At 44.6% G+C, this 13,552-nt stretch overlaps 1 protein-coding gene across 4 annotated transcripts in view; it reads left to right on the plus strand.

The window, feature by feature from the left end:
- The window catches only part of MAD1L1 (mitotic arrest deficient 1 like 1), a 368,957-nt gene that overhangs the window by 192,136 nt on the left and 163,269 nt on the right, over nt 1-13,552 (plus strand). For all 4 annotated transcript variants that reach the window (XR_009963812.1, XM_062613593.1, XM_062613591.1 and 1 more), the window contains exon 14: nt 9,524-9,612. Coding sequence is in view for 3 of the 4 variants with exons in the window: in XM_062613593.1 (XP_062469577.1) it covers nt 9,524-9,612 (89 nt within the window). In the remaining variant the exon portion in view is untranslated. The remainder of the gene's footprint in view (nt 1-9,523; nt 9,613-13,552) is intronic.

Raw genomic sequence — 13,552 nt, forward strand, 5'->3', positions numbered from 1 at the left:
TTGCACCAGTGCCATGGCCACACTGGACACGGTTGCAGCACATTCAGTCCAACACCATGACAGGTTCCCTAAGGAGACTGTTACTGTGTTTTGCTGTTCTAACCAGGAATAATGGGTAGGAGGTGTCTGCTGTGTAAGGCTTAATTACTCCAGAGTTTCTTCTCTCCATGGACAGCAGCTGTTTTGCTCTCCCTGGTGGGAGGAGCTTTTGGCAGTAATTAAAGGAAACAGTCATCTACATGCTGGTGAAGGTGGTGGAGCGAGGCTGATAACAGCACAGAGGCTCTGAGCTGAATGAACATGGAAATGAGGTGATCCTTCTTCAGAATGAGCTGTTAGAGCAGAGAGAAGGGGTTTGTGCATGGAAGTGTCAAGTTTTGCTGGCACACAGTGGTGGCGAGGTCTCATAGTGGCACCTGAAAGCACGGACAGGACAGGCTGAGAGGAAAAGATTCCTTGTCTGCGCCTTCCCCTGGGAGTAAGAGTTGAAATATGTAATTATATTTGAATAAACTCAGGGTTTAAATTAACATCTCCAGTTTTCCTCTCTTGGTGGGTCTTACTGCTCTTCTTCCCTGTGAACTTTCCAGTTTTGCTCATCTTGAGCTGTGAGCCAGCTTCCATCCTGCTGAATTGTCCAGTAGTGCTTATTTCCAAACTGTCACGTCTTGCACCCATCCCAGAATACTGGAAAGAAATAAATGCAGCATAAACTGGGGAACAAAGCTCAGGAAGACAAAACTGTCAGAGCTATCCTACTTTGGTACCCATGTGATGTCTGACTGGTGTTGCATGTTACTTGCTGTTGACATGGGGTCTGTGCTGGTGACCGTGGCAGTTGCCTTCAGACCTGCTGTAGCATCAGCAGAGCATCTGAACTTCAAACAGAAGGTCAGGATTATTCCAGAGCTAGTATATGATGTTGTATCTACCACTTGTGAAAAAGGTCCCCAAGTGTTTCCCTGAAGGGTTACAGGAGCATTCAGGCTGGGCAAGGCTGCAGGGGTTTGCACACCCTTTGCACCTCCAGTTTGGATACGAGGTCTTGGTTCTTAGGGCATTGCTGCGAGGTAACAGTAGAGAAAAGAAATATTTTCCTGATTTTCTCTTTTTCTCTGAAGTATTCCAGACAGGAGTTATTTGAAATGGGTCATCTGAGTACAGGTTAGTTACCTCCAGTTAGACATTATTGCTCATCAACAATAACCTGCTCTTGCACGGAGCACCTATGGGTGCAGAGGTCCGCAGTTCTGCTGGACTGGGATGTGGAGATGACCAAAGGGAGGTGGATGAGTGGGGACCGTCAGGATCTGGCATCTTTGGGATGTAAGAAGAGACTTAAGCAGGGGCAGAGTCCTGGGGCAGAGGTGTGTTGTAGGTGTTTGGGGGAGAGCTTGTTGGAAGGGTTGTTCATGAGGAGGCTGGGGTTTGGAGGGTGTGACATGGTGCATCCTTCTTCACGTGCTGGCATTTGGGCATGCAGCTCAGGCTTGAGAGAGCTGAGCTGGTTCAGCCTGAAGAAGAGAAAGCTCAGGGAAGACCATATAACAATCTTCCAGTATCTAAAGGGGGCCTAAAAGAAACCTGGAGAGGGGCTTTTTACAAGGGTTTGTAGTGATAGGACAAGGGGGAATGGCTTTAAACTGACAGAGGGGAGATATAGATCAGCCATTAGGAAGAAAATCTTCACTATGGGGGTGGTAAGAGACTGGCACAGGGTGCCCAGAGAAGCTGTGGCTGCCCCATCCCTGGCAGTGTTCAAGGCCAGGTTAGATGGGGCTTGGAGCAACCTGGTCTAGTGGAAGGTGTCCCTGCCCAGGGCAGGGGGTTGGAACTGGATGAGCTTTAAGGTCCCTTCCAACCCAAACCAGTCTGGGATTCTATGATATGGGAGCATGATAATTTTGGGACCCCCTTCTCATTGGCCCTCCTTTGCAGGACAGAGCCTGTTCCCTGCAATACCCTATACCATTGTGGTTTACATAAGGAAACCTTAGATAACCAGTTTAAATAGGGTGTCTGTGTGTTCAGTTCTTCAGCTGCTAACAGCAGAGCTGTGCTTCTTTGCAGCAGGGCTGGATTTGGCTCACTGAGCTTGTCTGGAGTTTCACTTGTGCAGCACAATGTAGAGGGGAGGTGGTTGACGGAAAGCTGTGGGCTGCCTGCAGATTGGGAAGCAGAGGGGAGAGAGGTGAAAGCTCGTCAGGGCTCCCTGGGGGAGATGAATTAGTTAATGACTATGCTGTGCTTTGAAAATGCAAATGCTGTGTCAGAGCGAAGTCTGATTATAATAATCAATCTTCCTTTTGAGAGGGTGCTGGAGATGGGGAGAGGGATGAAACTGGCACTGAATTTTGAGATCCGAGCTTGTCTGCTGTTATTAAGGAAACCTTAATGACAGCCACCACCCAAGAGGGCAGCAGAGCCAGGGAGAGGCAAAAGGGGAATTTGGGAGGAATCATCCTTGCGAGTGCCGATGGCTCCTTGACAGGCTGAAGTGAGTTTTGTAATTCTATTCCTTATGATTGTCCTGCTTGGAAAGGGAGGGGCTGATGCCTGCTCCTGTGTGTGAGCTACCTCTGCTAATAGGAAAGATAGAAACTGCCTCCTAAGCAGGATCCTCCGGGAGCAGGAGGGAGAGAAGGGTGGCTGCTGCAGCTGTCCAGCGGTGACAGCTCCTTCTCCCTTGGCACTCGATGCGTTTGTAGCGAGCGTTCCTGGTAATTACGCCTCTTCATTTAGGAGAGTGAGGGGGAAAAAGGAATATGAATTTGTATATTAACTTTAGAGATTGGAAGCAGTGCAAGGCGAACCTTCTCTCTGCGAGGTTGTATTTGGAAATGAAATAGAATGACATGCAGTATAAACTTGAAAAATTGCTCTCTTTTGACTGCAACAGGAGGAGGAAAGCCACAGGCCAGACTGTATTGAGAGAAGCAGAAGTCAGCATATGTCCGTATCCCAGTTTGTCTGTATCTACAAGAATATATATATATATGCATGAGTACATTTTTAGGAAGCTGTTTGCTGGAAGGTTGTTTCTAGCCTTGTCTTCTCAGTGATAAAAGCACACCAAGTTTGTTAGATTGGCAACTGATCCAGCTCGGCCTTGTCTTTAAAGGTAACCAAGTGGGAAATAGATAGTTCTAAACTTCTTTTTTATTTAATATCTGATTTTCTTTGGCTTTATTGCTTTTGTTTCACAACGGCATCAAGGATTCATTTTCTCAAGGAAATGTACCAACTAATCCTGGTCTGCTTAGCCTGTTTCTGAATGTAAGTAGTATTTGATTTTGCAAGTATTATCGTATTTCTTTGAAGAAGAGTGAAGTTCACTACGAAACCTGGTGAGGTTTTGATCTCTCCCTGTGTGCTTCTCTGCAGATGTTTTAGGGGAACAGCCCTTCAGAATCTCATGGGGCTAGGTGTCGTGGTTTAAGTCCAGTCAGTAAGTCAGAGCCACGTAGTCGCTCGCTCACTCCCCCCTTCCTCCTCACCCCACCCGTAGGGATGGGGAGGAGAATTGAAACTCCCACGGGTTGAGATAAGAACAGTCCAGTAACTAAGGTATAACACAAACCACTGCTGCTACCACCAATAGTAATAATGAGAAGGGAAATAACAAGGGAAGAGAATACAACCTCTCACCACCTGCCAACCAATACCCAGCCTGACCCCCGCAGTGATCCCACCCTTCCAGGTAACTGCCCCCAGTTTATATAGTGGGCATGACGTGCTGTGGTATGGAATACCTCTTTGGTCAGTTTGGGTCAGGTGTCCTGTCTCTGCTTCCTCCTGGCTTCCCCTCCTCCCTGGCAGAGCATGAGACTCACAAAGTCCTTGGTCAGAGTAAACATTACTGAGCAGCAACTAAAAACATCGGTGTTATCAGCACTGTTCCCAGGCTGAAAGTCAAAACCACAGCACTGCACCAGCTACTAAGAAGGAGAAAAATGACTGCTACTGCTGAACCCAGGACACTGGGCATCCTGAGCAGGAGATACTGCTTGTGCTGAGCAGAATGATCTGTGGCGTCTTACACCCTTGTATTGCTGGACACCCAGATTAAACTCACTGGTGTTCATGTATGTTTGATTTCTGTCCTGACACCAGACTTATAAGCTTATAGATAACAGGAGGTCACCAGGCTTACCATGCTGCCCTGTGGAAGAGAGGCCAATAAGATCCTTAGTCACTGCCACATCCTTTGGAGAGAAGCATGAGTAGCATCACTGGTATAGCTGGTGTATCCAAGCACCTGGGGAACTGTAGTTTGCCAGTTTTCAAACCTCAGCATATGGGTCATACTCAGGGTCCTGTTTCTCTGTTCTTGTCTATTTTAGTGCACACTCTTCCTTTCCAAGTCTGCTTGGTTTTCACCATTTAAATATTTATGTATTTAAATAGCTTCTGGAATTGTGTTGAGACTTGTAGTCAAACACAACCTCTCAATTCACCTTTCCATGCGGGCTTCGTGCAATTCAGTTCCTATTTATCTCTGCCTTTTAAAATCAGCTCTTTTGCTGAGGAAGGCCTTTCAAAGGATGTTGCATCAGCCCATTGTTAACTAAACCTTTAGACATTTATAATGGATTCAGCATTTCCTGCTTTTCACAGTTCCAAGAATGCTGAATGACGTGCAGACACACTTCATCAGGGTAAGATTGCTGTATCAGCCCCTCACTAAAATGCACTCATTATTCAAATAATAACTCTATGTCTCCAGCATGTGTTCTGTGAAATGTGTGTACATGATGTGGGCGAGTAAACCAGCCCCTTTCTTTTCAACATGCAAATCCTATGAAATGCTTGCGATTTTGAGTCCTTTCCTACCCAAAATGAGGCACCTGAACAAGGATGTGGTCATGATTTTGGGCAGGATGTGATAATGTTCGGAAGTTCATAAATGTAGTTTTCAAGTGGGACTGAGTTGAGGTAGAAGTTCAAGACCTGTGGTAAGCTTCATTCTGAAGATGGGCTGTGGGCAGTAGGATGCTTTGGAAAGGTTTGTCTTCCTCAGGGCTGAAGCCTGCTGGAATCAAGCATGAGGAACACCAAGTCTGTGGCATTGCAGAGGCTTGTTTTGGAGGGGACATATATGGGTCATAAATGACAAATGCTAGAAATAGACCAAGAAAATCAGCTCCCTAAAGTAAAGTTCTGTTTCTTCGAGCTGTCAGGAGACGAATCCGTAATTTTATGTTTCTCCTGTCATCTCATATATCTTTAAATAATTCCTCCAGAAGAGAGAACCAGCAAGGAACATATTTCTTCCACTGCTGTGGGTGTTTGCTATGTCATTAACACTTGGAGGAGAACCACCATCTCGCAATCCTGTCCAGGCAGGTTTAAAAATAAGGCTGAAAGAAGAAGGATATTTCATTTAATAAAACCCTAGATGAAAATCCATCCATGTTCTTCCTTCCTCGCTTTCTTGGCTGGTAAATAACGATGACAGTACTTCTTTTGGAAAAAGCATTTGCATTTCATCTTTTGAGGCACTTGCATATTTGTGGAAATGGACATTCTAAAATTGTTCTATATACTGGATGTGTCCTGATCACTGCTATGGAGAGCAATGAAGCTGGACTGAAGTTCATGTTTATGAGCTGAAAGAGAGTAGAAAAGGATTGAGATGAACAGGATCATTTTAGGTTGAGAGCAAGAGGCTCCATTATATTCTGAAAACATCACATAGTCATGCTAAGTACCTGCTCATGTGTTTTATTCCCAAGTCATGGGCTCCGACATTACTCATTATTCTCCCTTTTCTATTGTCAGAAAAGCCTTGGATAACTTAAAAACAGTATTAAAAATAGTGGCTTGGTTTCTTCTCAAGTTGCTAAAATGTTCTGTGCATTGGGGTTATTGCTGGGGGTCTGATCCTGTGTGCTATTAAGCCTGAAGCTCCTGCTGCTTAGGTCTGAAAACTTGTGCAGTTTTCAGGATAAGAAATGCAATCATTTTGGGACAATGTTCCCTTTCTGCCCTCAGTATTAGTTAAAAAAGTTAAAAACATTAAAAAGAGCAAAAGGAGCCCAGTTTGACCTTGGTGGTTTGGTACTGAATGGGGGAATACACCAGTGAGCTGTAATTCGAGCAGCCCTTTTCCCCACTCTGGATTCTGGTTTAAGGTATTCAAAGTGATGAAAGCTTAAGTCAACCAGTTGTATCAAATTCTTGATAGAAATTGGAAGAATTTAGGCAGCAATACTGAGTTAGTCTGAAAAGCAGAAGGAGCCTGGTGAAAGTGGCATCTGGTGAACCAGAGAGACTAGGACTGGGAATTAATTGAGGAAAAGAGATGTGGTGGGAATTAAGCAGAGAAAACAGCAAAAGGAGGTTGGTTTTCCCTCTCCTTATCCCTTCCTGTGGGCAAGTGGACAGGAAGGGGCAAACTTTGCGACTTCAGTGGGTTGTTTCGTATTTATCACCTGGTCCCCAGGGCTGCCCAAGAGGCTGTGTCAAAGAGAATGTTTTGGGTAACCCCCTCACCTCTTATGCTTCCATATAGTGCTGAAAGTGATGTAGAAAGAGCATGGGTTTGTTTTTCTCCTCTTCCTGCCTTCCTGTTGCTTATTTTCCTCGTTCAGTTCTGCTGCTTCTTCTTCTTTTCGCTGCTTTCTGCCTTGACCCCATACACAGAACTGAGTGGAGGAGCACCTGGAGGAGCCAGCAGTGGCAGTGTCTCATGCAGCATTATGCTGGTATGAGTGTGCCAGGTCTGACCAAAGGCTGGTGAGATCCTGTTCTGGAGGTGAAACTGGAAAGAAGAGGAAGGTTTTATCAATGGGCTCCTTATTTCTTGCTCTTTTTTGCTCTTCTCTTAGTTCTTGTTTCATGAAAGACTTATTTGCCTGCACTGTGCCTGCACTTTGGGAAAGCATAACTGGATCCCAACAACATGCAGCTCCATCATATATTAACTAACTTTCTTTTTTGCCCTGGAAGAGACATAAAAAAGATTTTTAGTACCTTCTCTGAGATTGTCAATGAGGGATGTTTCACTCACTGAAACTCTTTAACAGTTAAAGGAAACAGCATATTAATGAAATACTTAATACCTTAACAGTTTTACTTGCTATTTTATTTTCTATAAGCACTGAGGTTTTAATGGCAATAATTTGCTCTGGCCCGAAGTGGTGCCTTGGTCTGAACTTTAGACTCTCCAAAAGCTTTAATCCAGTAGTTTTAATCCTTGTTCTGGGAAGCACGTCCATGTCAGCATGTAACTGCTCGAGCCAGTTTCATCTGTAAAGATCTCGCTGTGCTCTCCTCTCCCTTCTCACCTCAGGCACATCAAATTTCAGTCCAGGTAGTTTTGCTGCTTGAAAACTGGGAAGACATGGAAGTGACATAAAATACCCTTCCAGTCCCTGTGCCCTTCCCTCCTCATTCTCCTTCAACAGCTCATTCGTAGAAACCCAGCAGAATCTCATCACAGCAGCACTGAGCATACCTGGCACTGATTTGTCACCACTGGATATCAGGCAAGACCTGTGCTGATGTTTGTCACAGCAGCATTCACCGGAGCAGGCATTCATTCCCTCTCCTATCTCCTTTTCCCGTTAACACAGTCCATTTTTTCCTCTCTATGCAGCCATCACCAGAGACCCCAGATCACACCACCAGATTACTCACCCATCCCCTCTGTACCCCCTTTTCCCTTGCGAAGGCGGCTGTGATTTATCTCCTTGTGCCGGTGAGCAGGTGGCACTTGGGCTCAAGGCTGAGCCCGCTTAGCCAGTGATAAATAACACACTTACCAGCCCTTCCATCTTCAAATGCTGTCCACATGCAGTTCAGAAAAGCAGCACAAAACTCTTAATAGCAAACACATCCAGACTTCAGCGGGCACAGGAAATAGGAGATAGAATGAGTGTTTTCCTGCTAGAAGTAGGTTGGAATTGAAGCCTGCTCCTGGTCCCGGTACCTTTTGTTTACATTCCCGGAATTATCTAGCCTGCTTGCTTTATCCCCAGCCATCTGTGATGGGCTGAGCTGGGAGAGATAAGCTCGGTAATCAGAAAATTGAGGGAAGCATTTCTGGCTGTGATAATCTTATCAGGCAGCTAATATACATTAACATTTGTACAGCCTGATGGTGCAGGTGGGGACTTTGCTTATTTTCGCTTCCTAGGTGCCTTTTGACAGAGAATGCAGGGCTTCGGGGTACCAGGGGGAAATTTGGCTAAAGCCTCTTTTCTGTCCTCCCCTGCTCTGTCCCTGAAGGATCATAAAGGGAAGGGAGATTAATCCAACCATTCCTTTCCTGCCTTTTCCTGCTAGCAGTGCTGCCATGCTCTGCCTGGCTGTTCTGGTAAGCATGGAAGGGCAAAGAGGCAGTATGTCAAAACCTCAGTTCTGGCTGAGCAGTATGACTGCACGTGTCAGTATGCTCCTTTTCCATGGAAAACTGGGCAGTTTCTGCCAGCTTTCTGTCTCTGCAAGAAATTTCCCATTGCAATGTGATTTTGCTCTCCAGCTCTAATCCGTGCTGTGGAAGGGAATGGTGCATTAATGGATTATTTCCCTGATGCTGAGCACTGAGCTCTCTGTGGTCACAAGTTTTGCATCTGTAATTGCCTGTTGCTTTCCTCCTGAGTGAAAAATATTGTTTCTGTCAATGGATTTATTAGGGGAATTAGTTGCCAGGTGCTAGAAGACAGATGACAGAAGGAAATCCAGAATCTCAAGGATGAGTGAGAGGGAGGTCTAAGCTGGGAGAAGGTGCTGGAACAGAAGTTTGGGTATCCTCTGGGTGGTTCATCTCTGCTTACACTTCATAATAAATCGTTTTCTGAGGGGCTTAGAAACAAATAACATATGTAGTTTATCAATCCATGCGTTGTCTTGATAGCTGGGTTAAGGATAGAGATTCCCATAAGTCAGGGAGCCTGGGAATGGTAGAGTCTGGGTAAGAAGTTTTTGTGTCTGCACAGTTTTGAAGTACTTTCTTATGAGTTCCTTCCCAAACAAGGCCAGAGGCAGAAAGTATTCTTAATTGTTTGTTTGTTCCACAAGAGCTGCCTGAGCAACTGGAGCTAAAAGTGTATATTGGAAAGTGCTGGAAATATTCCCCAGCCTTTTGGATTCAGTGTACATGTCTCAAACTTGTCTTGGACAAGACAGCGTAATCCTGTGGTTCATTTTTCTGGGGAGGAACTGAAACTAAATGAGGTTGAACTGTCAATACTGAATCTCAGGTAGCAGCAAGCTCCTAATACCATACAGATAATGCTCTGCATCCCATTATCCATGGGGGACAGGTGAGGGAAATATCTGGAAGAGAAGCAGGAGCTTTGCTTCTGTACCTAATCTACATTGGAGAAGATGTTGGGAAAGGCAAAAGGGCAAGGAAGCAAGGTTAAGTGAGGTCTTGACATTCAACACATGGAGGACTGTGCTTCACATCTGTATCCTGGGAAAGGCCTGATCTGTGTGGAACATCTCCCCCTCCGCTTGCTGTTTGTGTGTGCCCCTTATTACTCCTGGAGGAACTAATGCCTTTTCTCTTCTGCAGCTGGAGGTGGAGATGAAAATCCTGAAGTCTCAAGAGTGCACAGCAGAGCAAAGTACCATCGTTACCAAGGAGGAGATTGACACATTAAGGTAGGCAAAGCACAGGGAAGACTCAGAAGATTCTGTGGTTTTCAGTGGAGCTAATGAGAAAGGAAATACCCCCAGGCATGTTTTCACTGCTTGCTTTGGTTATTGCCATGTCATGATAGAGCACTAGGTGCTACATGTCACAGTCAGAACATACTGTCCTTGCATCTCTCAAGTAAGATATGTTTTCCCCAAGCACACTTTTTACTTTCCCGACAGTTTTTATGGACATGAGAAATCCATGAAGCATTAACAGAAAGCCTCAGCCCCTGATCTCTCCTGCATTTAGATACTTTATAAGCTTTTCTATCTTCTGGGAGGCTGCAGGCTCCTTTCTTTCAGTGTTTGGGGTCTCTTGCTCTCAGTTAATTCATAAGGCTGGCTCCTGCATCACTATTCCCACTGTTGACTTTCTTTTGTGTGGAAACAGCATTGCTGTTTGTTTCTTATTTTGACCAAATCTTGACTGTAAATACAGGATCTGTTGGCATGTGTGTGAAGAGACTTAGAATCCAGCTTTTGTAATACTGATGTGCGTGTAGCACTGGAGATAAAAGAGGGATGTTTCCCCTTGTGCATTGCTGTAGCTGGCAGAGGGATACCTGTTGTGATTCAGTGAAAGAGAAGTTACAAAACAGCATTTCAGCAGAGGATACATGAGCATTTACAAAAGCTACAGTGAAGCTAGACAACCTTCCCATGTATTTATTAAAGCATTTGCAGCTTCCGTTCCAAAGCAGGTGACACAATAAATACTGAGCACAGAAAAGTTCATCTGATTCTGAATGTTTAATAAAGTTCCTTTTATTTAAGTTGAGCAAATCAGATCTTGACAGGCTGAGGTTTTTATTCTGAGTTGATGTAAGACTTCGGCTGGAGTTTCACTTCCTAATTCTGTTGTATTTTCAGTTCCATCCCTATAAAGCTTTACTGCCTCATACGACTGAAAGCAGGAGTTTGCAGCAAGCAGAATCTTACAGAAGGCAGAAATTACTGGCCTGTACATTATGACTTTGCTCCTGTGCTTTGCCTCTGGAGCTTCTTTTATGGCTTGGAAAGCCCAGTTCCATAGCAGAGGGGAGGTGTTTGGTAATAACACATGTTCAGCTAAGCTATTCCAATACCTTTTAGGGTTGTACACCTCATCTTCAGGACTCCTGTAGTTTTCTTCAAGGTGGTTGAATAGTTCTGGAGACCCAAGGCATACATCTCCCTTTTTTATTCCATCCTCTGTTTGATTTCTGGTAAAGGATAGTATGCTATGGCTTCCCTTTTTCAGGGAGATAAACCTGTCTCCATCTGCTTCTGGGCATGTTTGTTTGACCTGAGCTCATTCAGGTCTTTCATTTGCTAAGGCGCATTAGACCCTCTGAAACCTGATGTTTATACTGCTGCAGAAGCATTCAGCACCTCCTCAGCAACATTAAACCCGTCACTTCTGATTAATGCTGTGTCTCCATATCAGTAAAGCAAGCATCCTGTTTGCTGTCTTCTGGGAGCTGAAGGTTTTCAGAGTGTTTCTCCTGTACCTCGTCAGTCTCTCCCTCCCTCCCTGGGTTGGTCTGAGCTGCAGCACCCTTTCATGTAGGAGGTGTTTAGTCCCTTTTATTTTCACCTCCAAGACTCATTATTTGGTGTTTATCTCCACTGAGCAGCACTTGCCATCTATTAACTGAGCGGCTCCAGGGACAGCGTGTGGAGGGGGAAACAGCTGGATTGCCACATAGTCCAGGACCACTCTGCATTGTGGAAGTCTCTTGACAGTGGGGATAGAGATGTCTGGCTTTGCCCTGAATGAAAATGTGTTTCCTGGGCCCGGGGAAGCAGAGCTCCTTGTTATGGGATTGTGGTGTTTGGTTCTGCTCAAAGGTAGCCCTGAACTCCCTCAGATAATGTTTTTCTCTCTTCGTTTTCAAAGAATTTCTTTGATTACTAATCTCCTCCTTTCATGAAATCGTGTCAAACCTTTCACACAAAAAGCCATTGATGGTGCAGAGCTGCATTCCAGTGATGAGCTGCGCACTGAAAGCTCTTTCAGCAAAGAGGCTAAGCTGCTGCAGTTGTTTCGTGGTGATATTTTGTCTTTTCTTCTCTCCCTCATTTCAGTACCATGCTCTTGAGGATGGTGCTGAATGTGGATGCACAGGGGCCACAGTCCCAGGATCTAATTCCAGGCTGGTTTTTTCTGTCACTTTTTACTGAACCACTTTCTTTTGTTACGGCTGATTTAACTATTTGTCCAGGCCCTGGTGCTAGTCATTTAGCTACAAAGCTGTTGCAAAAGCATGGATTTCTTTGGTTTTAAGCACCCTTTTCATTGCTGAGCTCTAACAGTAAATGACTTGGTGCAAAGTGTTCTTTCTGCTGGAGAAATGGTAAACCAGTCCCTGCTCCTTTTGCTTTACTGTTTGCTACTATTACTGCTTCAGGTGTCATTTTAGACTCTCAGGAATTCAATTCAGCTTTGCAGAATCAACTGTGTAAAGACTTTTTTCCTTATGCTTCTGGTCATAAGCAGTCAGAGGGTATGGTTGGGTCTTATTGTGTGTTTTCTGGCATTTTCTGTGTGTTGGACAAAAAAACAGGGCCAAGTTCTTTCTTTACAGAAGAGGCTCTTTCTCAAAGGAGCACAAGATAAATCACTATCGTCCCCAAGGCTTTTGGGCTTCAGGAATAATGTGCTGTGGTCCACACCAGAAGACTCCTTAGGGCTCAGCTGGATGTGTCCTGTCTGTATAGCAGAGGTGAATTGGAAAGCTGTGGTGAAAGAACAGAAGGGGTTTGGAGGAGAATAAAGATTAGTATGGGAAGGGATTAGGTCTGCTGTGCTTGTCCTGCTGTGTCTTTGTGGGCCTCAATGGGACTGGTTTACTCAATTGTACATAGCTGCTAAGGAGGAATGGGCAACACAAGCTCTGCTATTACTTCTTCCTTCTAGAGACCACTGCCAGCAATTAATTCCGTCAGAAGGCAGGGAAGAATGCAACTTTCAAATTGGAAAGTGGGAAAAGAAATGCCACAGCTTATGAGGGAGTTATTTCCATTTCTGTAGCTTATTGTGGTCTTCAAAATCCCATTAACTTACGGTATGATGTTTCTGCTGTTCTGGACTGAGCCCAGCCTCTCCAGTTGGCTGCTGTCATGAAGGAATGTGAAAAAGAGAGGAAAACCAGCAGAAGTCAGTGAGGGGATTCAGCAGAGCAGGAATGGTCTGGGAGCCTCCAGGCATTTCCTCATATACCCCTTGGGTTAGAAGCTTACTTCTGAAAACAAAAGCAGGAGAGACATAAAGGTGGAAAAAAATCCATATTAATCCTTTGAATCTGTATTCACCTCCTGTGAGTGAATGAGAGCTTTTAAAAACACATCTTTTGTCTCATTTTTCTTTAGTATGGAAAGTAAATTTTCAGCAAGAGACTTGAAAGACTTTATCAGTTTTTCCTCCTTCTCTTGAGAACAAAGTGCTCTTTCGTCAGCCCTTTTATAGCTTTAAATGTGAAACTCTCTCCCCAGCATCATCGTTTCTGAAGAGACAATAAAAGCTGGTGCTAATGCTGTCATTTCTCACACTTCTTGCTGCTCCCTCCGAAATCAGATTTGTTTATATTCTGCAGATCTTACGAAGAGAAAAAGTGGTTGAACTGTTGAGTTCATGCACTGTGGGGTATAGCAAAGCAGAGAGCATTTAGGCATTAGCACCTTTTAGGGGGAAGGTGATAACTGTGCAGTAACTCCTATTTCAGAACCTATAAATAAAAGGAATGTATTTAAAAAGAGCTTCATTCAAGACTTAAGTGGCACGAGCTGAAGGACCTTTTCAGCTGGAACAAATCTGAACTTCTTCTTTCTGCTGTCAAACTACAACCCCAGTAAATCCTAAATGTTTTCTGGGGATTTAGTGACTGGGGAGGGTTACAGTAATTCAGAAGAAATTCATGTCCTT

The sequence above is a fragment of the Pezoporus occidentalis genome, unplaced genomic scaffold (genome assembly GCF_034315485.1).
Source record: "Pezoporus occidentalis ecotype Australia unplaced genomic scaffold, CSIRO_AGI_Poc_V1 ctg169, whole genome shotgun sequence".
NCBI classification, from domain to species: Eukaryota; Metazoa; Chordata; class Aves; order Psittaciformes; family Psittacidae; genus Pezoporus; species Pezoporus occidentalis.